This window comes from Vombatus ursinus, unplaced genomic scaffold (genome assembly GCF_900497805.2).
Source record: "Vombatus ursinus unplaced genomic scaffold, bare-nosed wombat genome assembly UNPS02009918.1, whole genome shotgun sequence".
In the NCBI taxonomy this organism is placed as follows: domain Eukaryota; kingdom Metazoa; phylum Chordata; class Mammalia; order Diprotodontia; family Vombatidae; genus Vombatus; species Vombatus ursinus.
The window spans coordinates 101,583-114,743 of NW_020949696.1; the positions used below are offsets into that span (position 1 = coordinate 101,583).

General features: G+C 43.5%; 1 protein-coding gene across 1 annotated transcript in view; it reads left to right on the forward strand.

Moving 5' to 3' along the window:
• Positions 1–240: 240 nt before the first annotated feature.
• The window catches only part of GNA11 (G protein subunit alpha 11), a 74,274-nt gene continuing 61,353 nt past the window's right edge, over positions 241–13,161 (forward strand). Inside the window, exon 1 of the mRNA XM_027853176.1 lies at positions 241–406. Within this exon, the coding sequence (XP_027708977.1) occupies positions 271–406 (136 nt within the window). The 5' untranslated portion in view covers positions 241–270. The remainder of the gene's footprint in view (positions 407–13,161) is intronic.

A 13,161-nucleotide genomic window follows, 5' to 3' on the forward strand; every position in this document is an offset into this window, starting at 1 on the left:
TTCGGCTGCCCGGAGGCGGCGGCGGCAGCGGCAGCGGCAGCGGCAGCGCTGGGCCTGAGGCGGCGGCGGCGGCGGCGGAAGCCGTGGGGCTCCCGGCTGAGACGGGCGCAGGGTCCCCCCTCCGGGCTCGGGCTGAGACAGCCGCGGCGGCGGCGGCGGCGGCGGGGCCCGGCCAGGCCAGGCCCCGGCTCAGGCCCAGGCCCCGGGCTCGGGCTCGGTGAGGCGGGGGGCGCCGCCGGCGGCGGGGGCGGCCCCGCGGGCCTCGGGACGATGACTCTGGAGTCCATGATGGCGTGTTGCCTCAGCGACGAGGTGAAGGAATCCAAGCGGATCAACGCCGAGATCGAGAAGCAGCTGCGGCGGGACAAGCGGGACGCCCGGCGGGAGCTCAAGCTGCTTCTCCTCGGTGAGCCCCGCCCGGCCCCGCCCTGCCTCGGTTTCCCCACCCGTGCGGCAAGGCCCCTGCCCACCCCCTGCAGCCATCGATCACCCGCTACCGGGAGAGGAAGCTCGCGCCTCGGGCCGAGTCCGGCCGGGGCCTTGGCTCTGTCTTGGCCCCGGGGGTCCGGCCCTGGCTGCTGAGGTCCCTAGCGCCCTCCCCCTCCCTCCCTTAGCTCTGTCAGTGCCCCCTCCTCGCGAACGCCCCGAGAATTCTGATGGGGTCCCCGGGCCGCGGCCCCCCTGGCTCCGAGCCCCCTCTCGTGCCCCGCGCCATCCCGTCTCGGGCCTCTCCCCCTCCCTGGGCACACCTGTTGAAGGTACCTAGGTTTTGCCACCTGCCTGTGACTTGTTGTCAGTGAAAATAAGGGCCAGTTGAAGGACTTAACCCCCTCCCCCAAGATGCGTGGAGGTCATTTGCAAAGCAGCGCCCCCCCACCCCTTCCTCAAATTCTGAGAATATTTTGTGGCGAGTCAAGCGGGCAGGCAGGGACAAAATCAGGAGATTCCATCTTTGCAGGCAGAGTCCCACTCCTCAAAAAAATCTGACCCCTGTGGCTAAGGGGAGGACGGTAAACTGAATGTGGCTAGAGCTTTCGAGTTAAATGTACCTAGGCTGGATTGGCTTTGATTTTCAGCAAGCTGATTTTGTGAGCTGAACACCAGGAATACATTTCAAGAGGTTAGCAGGGTCAGAGTTTGCCTCTATGGGTGGTAGAGATATGGACACTTCGGTCCTAGCAGTAGGCCTATTTCAAAGAGTATCTGTGTTGAAAGAGACCTTTAGAGCAAGAAATGTCAGAGCTGGAAGGGACTTTAGAAGCCTTCTAACCCAACCCCCTCATTTTACCAAGGAGGAAAATGAGTGCCTCCCCTGTCCCTGGTGCTAGATGGGAGCCTTGGGCAAATACGTTCCCTGGGTTTCCAGCCCTCCCCCTCCATTAACCCCCCCATCCCCCATCAATAGACTTGGTAAATCCTTGTTTTCAAAGGTGAGGGGGAACAGGCTATGTTTAGGAGGAGAGGAGCAAGCTTGGGTGTTTGAGGATACTTCTGAGATGTACATGTTTCTTTGGGGCATCAGACCTGGAAGGAAACTCATAATAGTTTGCAGTGTTTGCAAGGGTTTACAAAAGGTTTTGTTATGTTGTTAGTTAGTCACTGAGAGGAAGTAGTTTCTGAGCCTTGGGAAGGTGAGAAGCTTTGAATTGCTGTTATGAGAATAATGCTGGCTATCGGCATCAATGTAGGGTTCCCATGAGACTGAGAAAGTGTGGGATGTGTGGTTTTGTGTGAATTTACTGGTGTTTCTTGCATGTGCTTTTGGCTTAAAATGGAAGTCAGGTTCAAGGATGCAGGTCAACCACTCCTTTGTGCAGCCTTGGTGGGTGGCTAATGATTGGTCTAAGTTTGAGTTGAAGAGCCTCATAGAAAAGTTAGAGGGCTTCAGTAAGTAGAGACGACCAGGGTGTCTTGAGGGATCTTTTGGAGTTGAATGTAGCCAACAGTGCCACTTCAGGGAATGGGGGCCAACATTTCAATTTTCTTGGGATTTTTACCCCCTCCCAGGCAAACCAGAGGGCATTTAGGGCTCATTAAAAAAGCTAATGGCAGCATCTTAGGAATTGGTGTTTCAATACTGATGCCTTAATATTATTGCTATCTTAATTGCTGCCTCATTTCCAGTAGTATGGTTTCTTCATTTCCTTTCCTGAGTTGAGTGGTGGATCAGGATGGCAGAGCTGCTACTTTTTGCCCTCCAGATGGTTGTGTTAGTAGTTAATGGAAGTTGTTTTGCTGTGCATTTTCATCTCTATTCTTGAGAGGAAAAGGTTTATAGACATGCATTAGGTTAGTTGTAGAATTTTTGGTAACCTGTTTTGAGAACAAAGTTGAATAGATTAATGCAACTTAAAGCCATAGATTTTCCCTTCCCTTAGAGGCAGTGGGTTGGGGAAAGGGAGTGAACAACAGAACATTGGATTTAGAATCAGAAGATTCTTAGTGCCACCACGAATTGTGTGATTTAGGGTAACTTACTTAGCTTCTTTGGGCCTCACTTTCCTCTTCTGTGGAATTGGGAGTACTTGTACTATCAAATATTTAGATAGTGCTTGCTATGTGTGGGCACTGTGCTAAGCACTTTACAAATATTATCTCATTTGACCCTCACAACAACCTGGGAGATAGGTGTTATTATTACCCCGATTTTATAGATCAGGAAATTGAGGCTAACTGAGGTTTAAGGGACTTGCCTAAGGTCATGCAACTAGTTAGTGTCTGAGGCTGCATTTGATCTCAGGTCTTCCTGACTCTTGGCCCATCACTCTATCCACTGTGCCACCAGCTGGCTACATTACAGTGTGGTCTAGATGTTCAAATGAGATAATATGTGTAAAGTGCCATAGGGAAGATAAAGACTGGGTCTGTAATTTTGTTGGTATAGGGAATTCCCAAGTGAGGTTACTTTCTCTATCAGTGCAAATTAGATCTTTCTGTGTAACTTAAAGAGCTGCCTGGAGTGCTGAGCACTGAGAGATTAGGTGATGTCCAGGGTCATACAGCCAGTTTGGGTCAGAAGCAAGACTTGAACATAGCTGTTCCTGGATTCAAGGCTGCCTGCCTCCACCATGCCGTGATACCTGTATGTAAATGAGCTTAATTCTTTCCTGTGCATCTGTTTATGGTTTGAGGATCCACATGTACATAGTGCTTGCTTTATAGCTTACAAAGTGTTATTTTCATCAACTCTGTAAGACAGGTAATACAGATTCAGTTCTGTCATCTTTCAGTTGTGTCCGAGTCTTTATGACCCCATTTGGAGTTTCTTGGCAAAGATACTGGAGTGATTTGCCATTTCCTTTTCCAGCTTATAGATGAGCAACCGAGGCACACAAGGTTAAGTGACTTGCCCAGGGTCATACAGCTAGTAAGTGCCTAATGCCAGGTTTGAACTCTGGAAGAGGAGTCGTCTTCACTCCAGTACCAGCACTCTATTCACTGAACCTTTAGTGGCCCTGGTAATATAAATGCTATTTCTGTTTTTTAAATGAGAAATCTAAAGCTCATAGGTAGGGGACTCATAGAGTAGTCATTGTGAGAACTAGGACTTTAATTTAGTATTTTGAGCCTCTGTCCAGTACTTTTACTATACCCCTGTCCCTGCTGCCTGAAATGGCCGATGAAAGATTAAAACCCTTCATTGTCATCATTACTGATTCACTATTTTATAACTTGGTTATATTTTTATGTAACTGGTCGTTATGAACTTACCATTGGTATTCAATAGATAAGGAATGCTGTTTCTAGGTTTCTACTAGAGTCAAGGAATGCTGGGTTCAAGTAACCCTTCGATCATTAAATGAAGTATTGTAGTTAGTCTTCTTCCAGGTTTCCTGCACAACTTTCCGGGTTCCTCCTGAATACTAAAAAGCATAAAATTCAGCATGGGGTGTGGTTGGCTTAATAGGAGGGATGTGTATCATAGTGATTTTTTTTGGAGCATAGTTGGGCTACAACTTTCTGCAAAAGAAGCCATACTCTTTTTTTTCCTCTTTCTGAGTGTTTTATTAAAGTCTTCTGTCAGTGTAGTCACAGTAAGTGCAACAGAAGTATATGTAAGCTACTTTCTGACTGGCTGTCTTCAGTTTTAGGCAAATCATTCTTTCCTTGATCATTTTCTGCATTGGTAGTTGAAGTAGGAAAACAGACCCTTAAACCTAATAGCAAAATCTCCCATAAATGCTGTTTTTTCTTGGATCCATTCTTGGGCTTATAGGCTAATTAAATGTAATGATTCCTTTTTTCTCTCCATTGTCATTTAAAATATAGTTCGGACCCTTAGAGTTTGAAACTCCTAGCTCAAGCAATCAATATTTACCAGAGTCAATATGTGTATTATAGTAGGGCATTTAAAAATGTTGCTTTGGGTTTTTATTCAAAACTCAGTCCAGTGACCCAGCCCCGAAATTAATTTCCGTGAATTATCCCAGCACTTTGGAGCTCTGGGCCTGTCCTTTGCGTTTGCTTTTCTTGCTCTGGGGTGGTTTTTGTGGTGAGCACGTGAGGAAGTGTGTGCCACTAGATATTTAACCGCAGAAGGTTTCATTTTCTGATTTTTGTGGTGTAGCTGTTCCTGTAAGAGACCAGGATCGTCAGCAGCCCTGAAAAGACTTTTAATTACTTTTAGTCACTGTTTCTAGTGCTGAGAATTTGGAGCAGTGCATAGTGAAATAAATAAGTTCTCTTGGTGGGGGGCCTTCAAAGTGCTGTTTTGGTATCTTCTATACTTTATACAGAAGGGTTTGTTTTGAATTGAATTTCAAATGCAGTTGGATGTGCATAAAAATCAGGGAGGTTTGGCTGTATTGGGGTAAATGAAATTCAGTTCAGCGGTTCAGTCAAGCATTTATTAAACCCCTACTGTATTTCAGACACTATGATAGCTGCTGAGGATGCAGAGCTTGGGGAGGGAATGTGATATGCAGGAAGCTTTCTGTTGTCACACAGCTTATATTCTGTTTGGGGCCAGGAAAAACACTTAGAGAGAAAATTAAATACAAAGTATATTTAAAGTAATTTTTCTGGGGGAGAGCACTAGCCACTGGGTTGAATCAGGATAGGCTTCCAGTAGAAGATGGTACCTAACCTGAGCTTTGACGGAAGCTGGAGATTCTAAGAGGTGATGATGAATAGGCAATAGATTTCAGGAATGGGAGTTCAGCACGTGCAATGGTACATAGGTAGGAATATGGGGAAGGGCAAGAAAGCCAATTTGACTGGAATAGAGTGTTCGAAGGATGGTGGCTAAACTGGAACCAGGTGGTGAAAGACCTTACAAAGGCTGAATAGAAAAATTTGTGTTTGGTCTTAGAGGCAAAAAGAGGAACCCTTGCAGTTTCTTGAGCAGAGGTTGCATGAGCACTTGGGTGAGGTGTGTTACAGTGAGGACTGCTTTGTGTATCCTATCTCATCTGGTCCAGACCATGTGTCTGGATTGGACAAGGTGGCCATTGAGCTTCTGTGATTCTGTAGTGACATAATTGGACCTGGGCTTTAGGAAGATCATTGAAAATGGATTGGAGAGGGGAATATTTGAGTCAGAGAAATTAGTGGGGAGGCTGTTATGATAGGTGGGAAGTGCTGAGGGCTTGAACTAGATGGGTTGCTATCAGAATAGAGAGAAAGTGATGGATGCATGAAGTTGTATGTTTTATGAAGGTAGACGGAACAGCTGACGTGCCCTGAGGGCTAAGGGGGAGGGAAGAGTCCAGGTGTCTTTGAGGTTTGACACTTGGTATAGTACCTTCACCAGAAATTCTAAAACTGCCAGCCTTAACTTGTTAGTATCTTTCTTGAATATGTTTGTAAACATCCACATTTTGTTCATAAGCATTAACTTAAGTTTCCTTTTCCTGATTTGGGGATCTTTTTCCTTCTTTATGAATTACCTCTGGAGTTGGATGGTCTTTCAGTACTTATTCTCTTAAGCTGTCCATAATGACCAACCTCCTTAGCAAAGTTGTTAGCTTGCCTTCACACATTTGGTTATCCTCTCTTCTAGATCCACCAATTCCTACAAGCATATTTAAATTTGAACCCCATCCAAGTTTCTTTAATTCCCAAACATTTATGGCTCCCAAAAATCATTTATTTATTTATTTTTTGAGACATTTGGGGTTAAGTAACTTGCCCGGAGTCATACAACTAGTAAGTAGTATCAAATGTCTTATCTGAGGCTGCATTTGCACTCAGGTCCTCCTGACTCCAGGGCTGGTGCTCTATCCAGTGGGTCACCTAGCCACCCCTTCCCATCTTTGGTATCCTGGAAAGTGCTTTGTATTAGGAGTTGAGACCTGGGTTTTAGTTGTCATCAAATATTTGTTAAGTGACTACTGTGTGCCAGGCACTGTGCTATACTCAGGATATACAGAGAAAGACAAAAACAGTTCACAGTTGCCCTGAGAGGGCTCACAATTGAACAGGAAAAGACATCATGCATATACCTATTTACAAGCAAGATTTATACAAGACATATTGGAGTTCATCTCAAAGGAAAGGCACCGACATTAGCCATTAAGGGGTACTGGGAAAGGCATCTTGCATAAAATGGGATTTTGACTGAGACTTCAAAACTGCCCCAGAAGCCAAGGGGCAGAGATGAGGAGGGAGAGCATTCCAGGTATGGGGAACAGCCATGGAAAATGCCTGGAGTCTGGAGATGTAGGCTGCTGTGTGATTAAAGCCAGGAGGCCAGAGTCACTAGATCCTAGGACAGGGAGAAGGGTAAGGTGGAAGAAGCCTGGAAAGATAGGAGCGGACAGGTTACAAAGGGCCGTAAGAGCTGAACATAGGGTTTTACATTTGATCTTGGAGGTAGTAGAAGTCCCTGGAGTTTATTTGAGTGGGGAATGATTTGGTCAGTCATGTGCTTCAGGAAGATCACTTGAGCAGTGACTGAAGGGGAGGAAGACTTGAGGCTTTAGTTCTTCCTGTGCTGTTTATTAGCCATACGTCCTGAGGCAAATCATCTAATCTCTTTGAGCCTCAGTTTCCTTACCTGTAAAATGGGGATCATAACCCTTGCCCACAAGTGTGATTATTAAATGAGATAATCTGTATGAGGCATTTTGTAACTGTGAAGGGTTATTATTGCTAAATACAATGCACACAATAGATTGAAATAAACCCCATTCACCAATTCTCAAACTGTGTGCCAGCATAGTGACTGTTCATTTTAATAGTAGTCTGGGGAGCTGTTTACAGTGCTTTTGACTGAATCAGACTGTTAGAGCTGAAAGGGCCCTCAGAACATAGAATTTACTGTCAGGGTTAGAAGCAAACCTTCAAAAGCCAGTACAGCTCCCTCACTTTATTGGTGATTATTGGTTATAATAGTTAAGGTTTATATAGTCAGTAAGCATTTATTAAGCACCTACTATGTGCCAAACAGCATGCCTTAGTGCTTTGGCTACAAAGGTGAAAGACAGTCTCTGCTCTCAAGGAGCTCACAGTCTAACGGGAGAGATGACATGCAAACAAGTATATACAGCCAGCCTATATACAGAATACATTGGAAATAATCAACTAGAATTAAGGGGGATTGGGAAAGGCTTCCTGTAGAAGGTGGGATTTTACTTGGGATTTGAAAGAAAGCAGGAAAGCCAGTCAGTGGAGATGAGCCGGGGGAGTGTTTCAGATCTGCGAGCCACTGAGGTTTGAGGTTATTGACCAGGGAAGGCCACTTCCTGATCTTTAGGAAGATTGCTTTGGGAGCAGAGTAGGAAGGGGGAAGAAGAGGAAAGGGAAGAAGTGCTTATTAAGGTCCCATCGTGTGCTGAGCTCTTTACAAATATTACCTCATTTGATCCTCACAGCAGGCCTGGGAGATAGTTGCTATTATTATCCCAATTATATAGTTGGGGAACGTGAGGCAGAGGTTAAATGACTTACTCAGGGTTGTCTGAGGCAGGATTCCAGTTCGGGCCTTCATGATTCCAGGCCTGGTACTCCATCCACTGTGCTACCTAGCTGCTTCTGAGTAGAGCATAGATTATAGTAGGAAGGGGAATGTGTCAGGCAGATCCACTGGTGGCTCTTGCAGTAGCGTGTGAGGTAATGAAGGCCTATGCCAGGGTGGTGGCAGTATGTGAGGAGAGAGGGGGTGGGTGTGTATGTGTGTATGTGTGTTTTTAAGGAGCTTAAAAATATTACATAGATAAATAAATGCTAAGTAGTTTGAGGAAGAGAGCTTAAACTGGGAGTATCAGGAATGACTTAATGTGGAAAGTCTGAAATGAATGAAGAAAGCAGAGGGAGCAGGCTGTGCTAAGCAAGGTAGGGAGACAATGGGCTAAGTTTGGAGAGTGGTTGGTGGACTAGAGTTTGTCTGAAAGACAGTAATATGAAAGCGTCCGCTGTGTGTCAGGCAGTATGCTAAGTGCTTTACAAATATTATGTCATTTGATCCTCACAATAACCTGGGAGGTGGATGCTCTTATGATTCCCTATTATGCAGAAAAGGAAACTGAGGCGAACAGAGGTTAAGTGACTTGCCTAGGGTCACACAGCTAATAAGTATCTGAGGTCACATTTGAACTCGGGTCTTTCTGATTCCCAACCCAGCACTTTATCCACTGTACCACCTAGAAATGTAGACATAGAAATGGGTACAGTTAAAAATTATGAATATGAAGAATTCAGAAAAGCGTAGGAAGACTTATATGAACTGGGTGAAGTACTTAGCACCAAGAAAACAATATGCACCATGGCTACAATATAAATGGGAAAACAATGGAGCAAAACTGAAAAGTTTATAATTTATCGTTATTTGGCCCCAGAGAAGAGTTGTGAAAATGTACTTCCTCATTGCAGTGGTGGGGGTTTATGAGTATGGAATATTGCATATGCTGTCAGACATGTTAGATAGTTTTGCTGATCTGCTTTTCATCTTTTTTAAAATTTTTGTTATGGGGGAAGCTCATTGGGCATTGGATGGAGAAGGAATATACTAGCCATATGTAAGCCCTTTAGAAGTGAATGTGTCAAAATATAGACATCACTACATTTTTTAAAAATGGTAGATTAGAGCTAGACTTTAATGTTGTATTTTATCCCAGAAACAACAAAGATTTTGGAGCATAAGAGTGACAGGAACACAGATTCATAGACCTGATGCTGAAAGAGACCTTACATGTCATCTAACTTAGTGTTCTCTCTCTCTCTCTCTCTCTCTCTCTCTCTCTCTCTCTCTCTCTCTCTCTTTCTTTCTCTTTCTCTATCTCTGTCTCTTTGCTCAAGGCCATATAGGTAGTAAATATCAGAGGCATGATTTGAATTCAGTACCAATGCTCTTTCCACTGTACATATGATACCTACCACGGTTAGACTTGTGGTTTTTTTTTTTTAGGCAATTGGGGTTAAGTGACTTGCCCAGGGTCACATAGCTAGTAAGTGACAAGTGTTTGGTCTGAGGCCAGATTTGAGCTGAGGTCCTCCAGACTCCAAGGCCAGAGCTCTATCTATGTGCCACCTAGCTGCGTCTTGGCTTCCCTCTCTTGAAATGGGATCTTATAGTATTATTGATTGGTATATTGGGCAGGTAGGTGGCACAGTAGATAGAGTGCCAGGCCTGGAGTCAGGAAGATCTGAGTTCAGATGTGGTCTCAGATATTTACCAACTATGTGACCCTGGGCAAGTCACTTCACCCTGCCTCAGTTTCCTCATCTGTAAAATGAGCTGGAGAAGGAAATGGCAAACCACTGCAGTATCTTTGCCAAGAAAACACCAAATGAATTCACAAAGAGTTGGACATAACTGATAGGACTGACCAACAACTACAAATATCCCAACTGTCAATAAACTCTTTAAGATTGTTAAACTAGGACAAGTCCTAAGAATGGTGTATCTTGAGACAGTAGCAGAAACTGTAACAGGTGTTGAAAAGGAAACTGTAGGGTAGTATAGAATTTACTGAACTTTTGAATTCATTAAAAATATAGGGAGGAGAGACCTGAAACTCTATGCCTTGTCAGATTCTGACACTGCCCTAGGTGATAAGATTTATAGAGGTCAGAGGTACATTCCTTATCATTGGTCCTTTACCCTTGACTTTAACTTCACCTGTAGGGCAGGGAGTTCCTAACTTGGTTCTTTCTTATAACTTATCAGTCTTATCGCTAAGACTCTTGTTTGACAGGATTTATCTTCTCTGAACCTGCTTAGAGGGTGGTTGGAGATTGCTTAGTGACTGGCAGTTTTACCGACGGATTTTTGTTTTCTTGGGAATGCTGAGGAGAATTGTCCCAAATGAGAGTCTGCAGAAGATTCTCAAAAGGCCACAGGCTTGTGGAAGAGTGTACCTGTGATGTCTGAATATTCTATGTTCTGTTGACCTGGAAAGCAGGCCTAACTTTTGGCCATTCTTTGATGGTCGTGGTGTTGAAACGTCCCATTTGTTAGAAGTGTTAGACTTCTGGGCTTTGCTTGTAAGAACTGATGTCATTGAGAACATTCTGTCTACTAGGTTAGTCCATGTTAATTTTGGTCAGAATTGTCTTGTTAAAGCTTAGCCCTCATCACATCTTCCCCTGCTTAGCCATCTTTGAGGGACTTCCTGTTGCTTACAAGAGAAAGACCCTCTTGAACCTAATGCTTAAGGTCTTCCAGTCTGGTTTCAGCCTGTTTTTCAAGCCTTAATCTTGTGTTACTTCCTCTGTGTTTCAACCTTTCTATAGCTAGTCCCCTTATGCAAATCCCATAGAGTTTCACCTCTGCCTTTTGTTATCCTTCCTTCCTCCCACTTCCACTTTAGTAGGCTCTCAATTTGGGGGGAGGGAAAGTTATAAGAAAGAACTTCCAAACAAACTTTTGGAACTGAACAGCAGTGCAGTGGGCCACGTTGTGTGGTAGTGAGCTCCCCATCACTGGAGAAGTTCAAGTAGGGAAGTTTTGGGGCTCTGAAGAAGGGATTCCTGCTTCAGGTTGGAATTAGACCAGATGACCTTTTAAAGTCCTTTCCAGTTTTGAGATTGTTAGTCTCATTTCTTATCTTTGTATCTTTAAGGATTAGAACTGTGTAGTGACCCAATGAATGGTGTTCTGAGAAAGGGAATATGTAACAAATGGGAATCATAAAACATAGTAATTCATTTTTATTTAATTCGCCAATTATTTGTTGTTGTTCACTATGTGCATGACCCAGTGCTAGTCTTGGTAAGGGACACAGAAATGAACACCCCTGCCCCATGGAGCTGTACCAGGCTAGTAAAACACACCGTACAGTTCAGTGTCCTTTAGACTTTCTCTGCCTCCACCCTTCCTGCTCCTCCCATTTTCTCTCATAACAGGCTAGGAAGGTGTTTACCAGGAGCTCCAGGCTTTGACTTAATTCCTCCTGGTTAGCTCTTTTTGATTTTGACTCAGTGGTGGAGATTCTGAGAATTTTTCACTTTCTTCAGAAGTTCTGTGTTTTCACTGGTAGAAATTAACTTTTAAGAGGATGGATATGGGAAACAGATTAGACTTTTGCCTTTTGCAGCTCTTGGATTTCATTAGTAGCATAATCTACTCCTCTTCCTTAAACATTTAGTGAGTGAGTACACAGAGAATATATGACACTGTACTGAGCAGTTATATTACTTAACTGGTTCAAGTGGGATGTATCCCAGCTATCAGTGCAGTTATTCTTGTAAGGAGGGGCAGTACACTAATGAAGGTAGTTTGTGTAGAGAGCCATGGTTTTATAGTCAAAACAGTCTGGTTCAAATCCTTGCTTGACCACTTTCTAGGTGTTTAACCTTGGACAAGTGAATTTTTGCTTTCTCTAAAATGAGGATAATGATAATTGCACTACCTGCATAACAGGATTGCTGTGAGATTTGAATGAGAATATTTAGAAAAGAAGGAATCTTAGATCTTTTTAATGTCATACTTAAAAGGGACTTTAGAGACCATCTAGTATAACTTACTCGTTAAAAAATTAATATCTTCTGTTTCTTTCTAAATATATCTCCCTCCTCCTCTACCCAGTGAGCTATCCCTTAGAAAAACGATAAAAAAGCATGTATATGGAGGGGGGAGAAGAGTTCAGTGAAACCAACCAACTTATCACCTGAGTCTGGGGATGTATGCAGTGTTCCATACCACAGGCTACCACTTCTGCAAAGAAGGTGTACCTTATCAACTCTTCTTGGGGCCAACCTTGGTCACTGTAATTACACAGCATTTAGTATCTGGGTTTTGTTGTTGTTTTTATTTGCATTGTTATAGTCTTGTATATTGTTTTCCTGGTTTTGCTTGTTTCATTTTGCAACATTTCAAATAAATCTTCCTGTACTTCTCTGAATTCTTCATATTTACTCTAATAGTGCAGTATACCACAGACTGTTTCCTTTCTTTGCTACCATGAAAAAAGTGCTAGAGTGACTATTTGGGGGGTATATAGGGCTTTTCTTGTCATTGATGACCTCCTTGGGGGTATATGCCTAGTAGTGAGGCCTCTGCTTCAAAGGGTAGGGTCATTTTAGCTTTATTCCAAATTACTTTCCATAGTAGTTGCACCAATTCACAGTCAGTTTTCTCTCTGTCTCTCTTTTTTTTTAAAAAATTTTTTTTGCTTTTTGGTGAGGCATTCTGAGTTAAGTGACTTGCCCAAGTGTCACACAGCTAGTAAGTGTCAAGTGTCTGAGGCTGGATTTGAACTCAGGTCCTCCGGGCTCCAAGGCCAGAGCTCTATCCACTGCACCAACTAGCTGCCCCAAGTTTTCTCATTTTTAATTAATAAAATTTTTTTTTGAGGGTTAGGCAATGGGGTTAAGTGACTTGCCCAGGGTCACACAGCTAGTAAGTGTCAAGTGTCTAAGGTCAGATTTGAATTCAGGTCCTCCTGACTTGAGAGTTGGTGCTCTATCCACTGTGCCATCTAGCTGCCCCAAGTTTTCTCATTTTTAAAGGATGACTTGTTCCAGCTACATACTCAGTCAGTGGTTCAGCTAGCATTAGAGCACAGGTGTCTTGATTTACAGTCCAGTTTTCTTCCCATTACATTAGGCTGCCTCGCATCAAATGAGATAATGTGAAAGTCCTTTGTAAATAGAAAGTACTATATAAAAGTTATTATTGCAAAAAGATAAATTGGATTTAATAGAGTAACATACAGGCCTCATAGAATTGATAGATAGCACAAATAACACACACCAACTTATATATGATGAAGTGAGGGG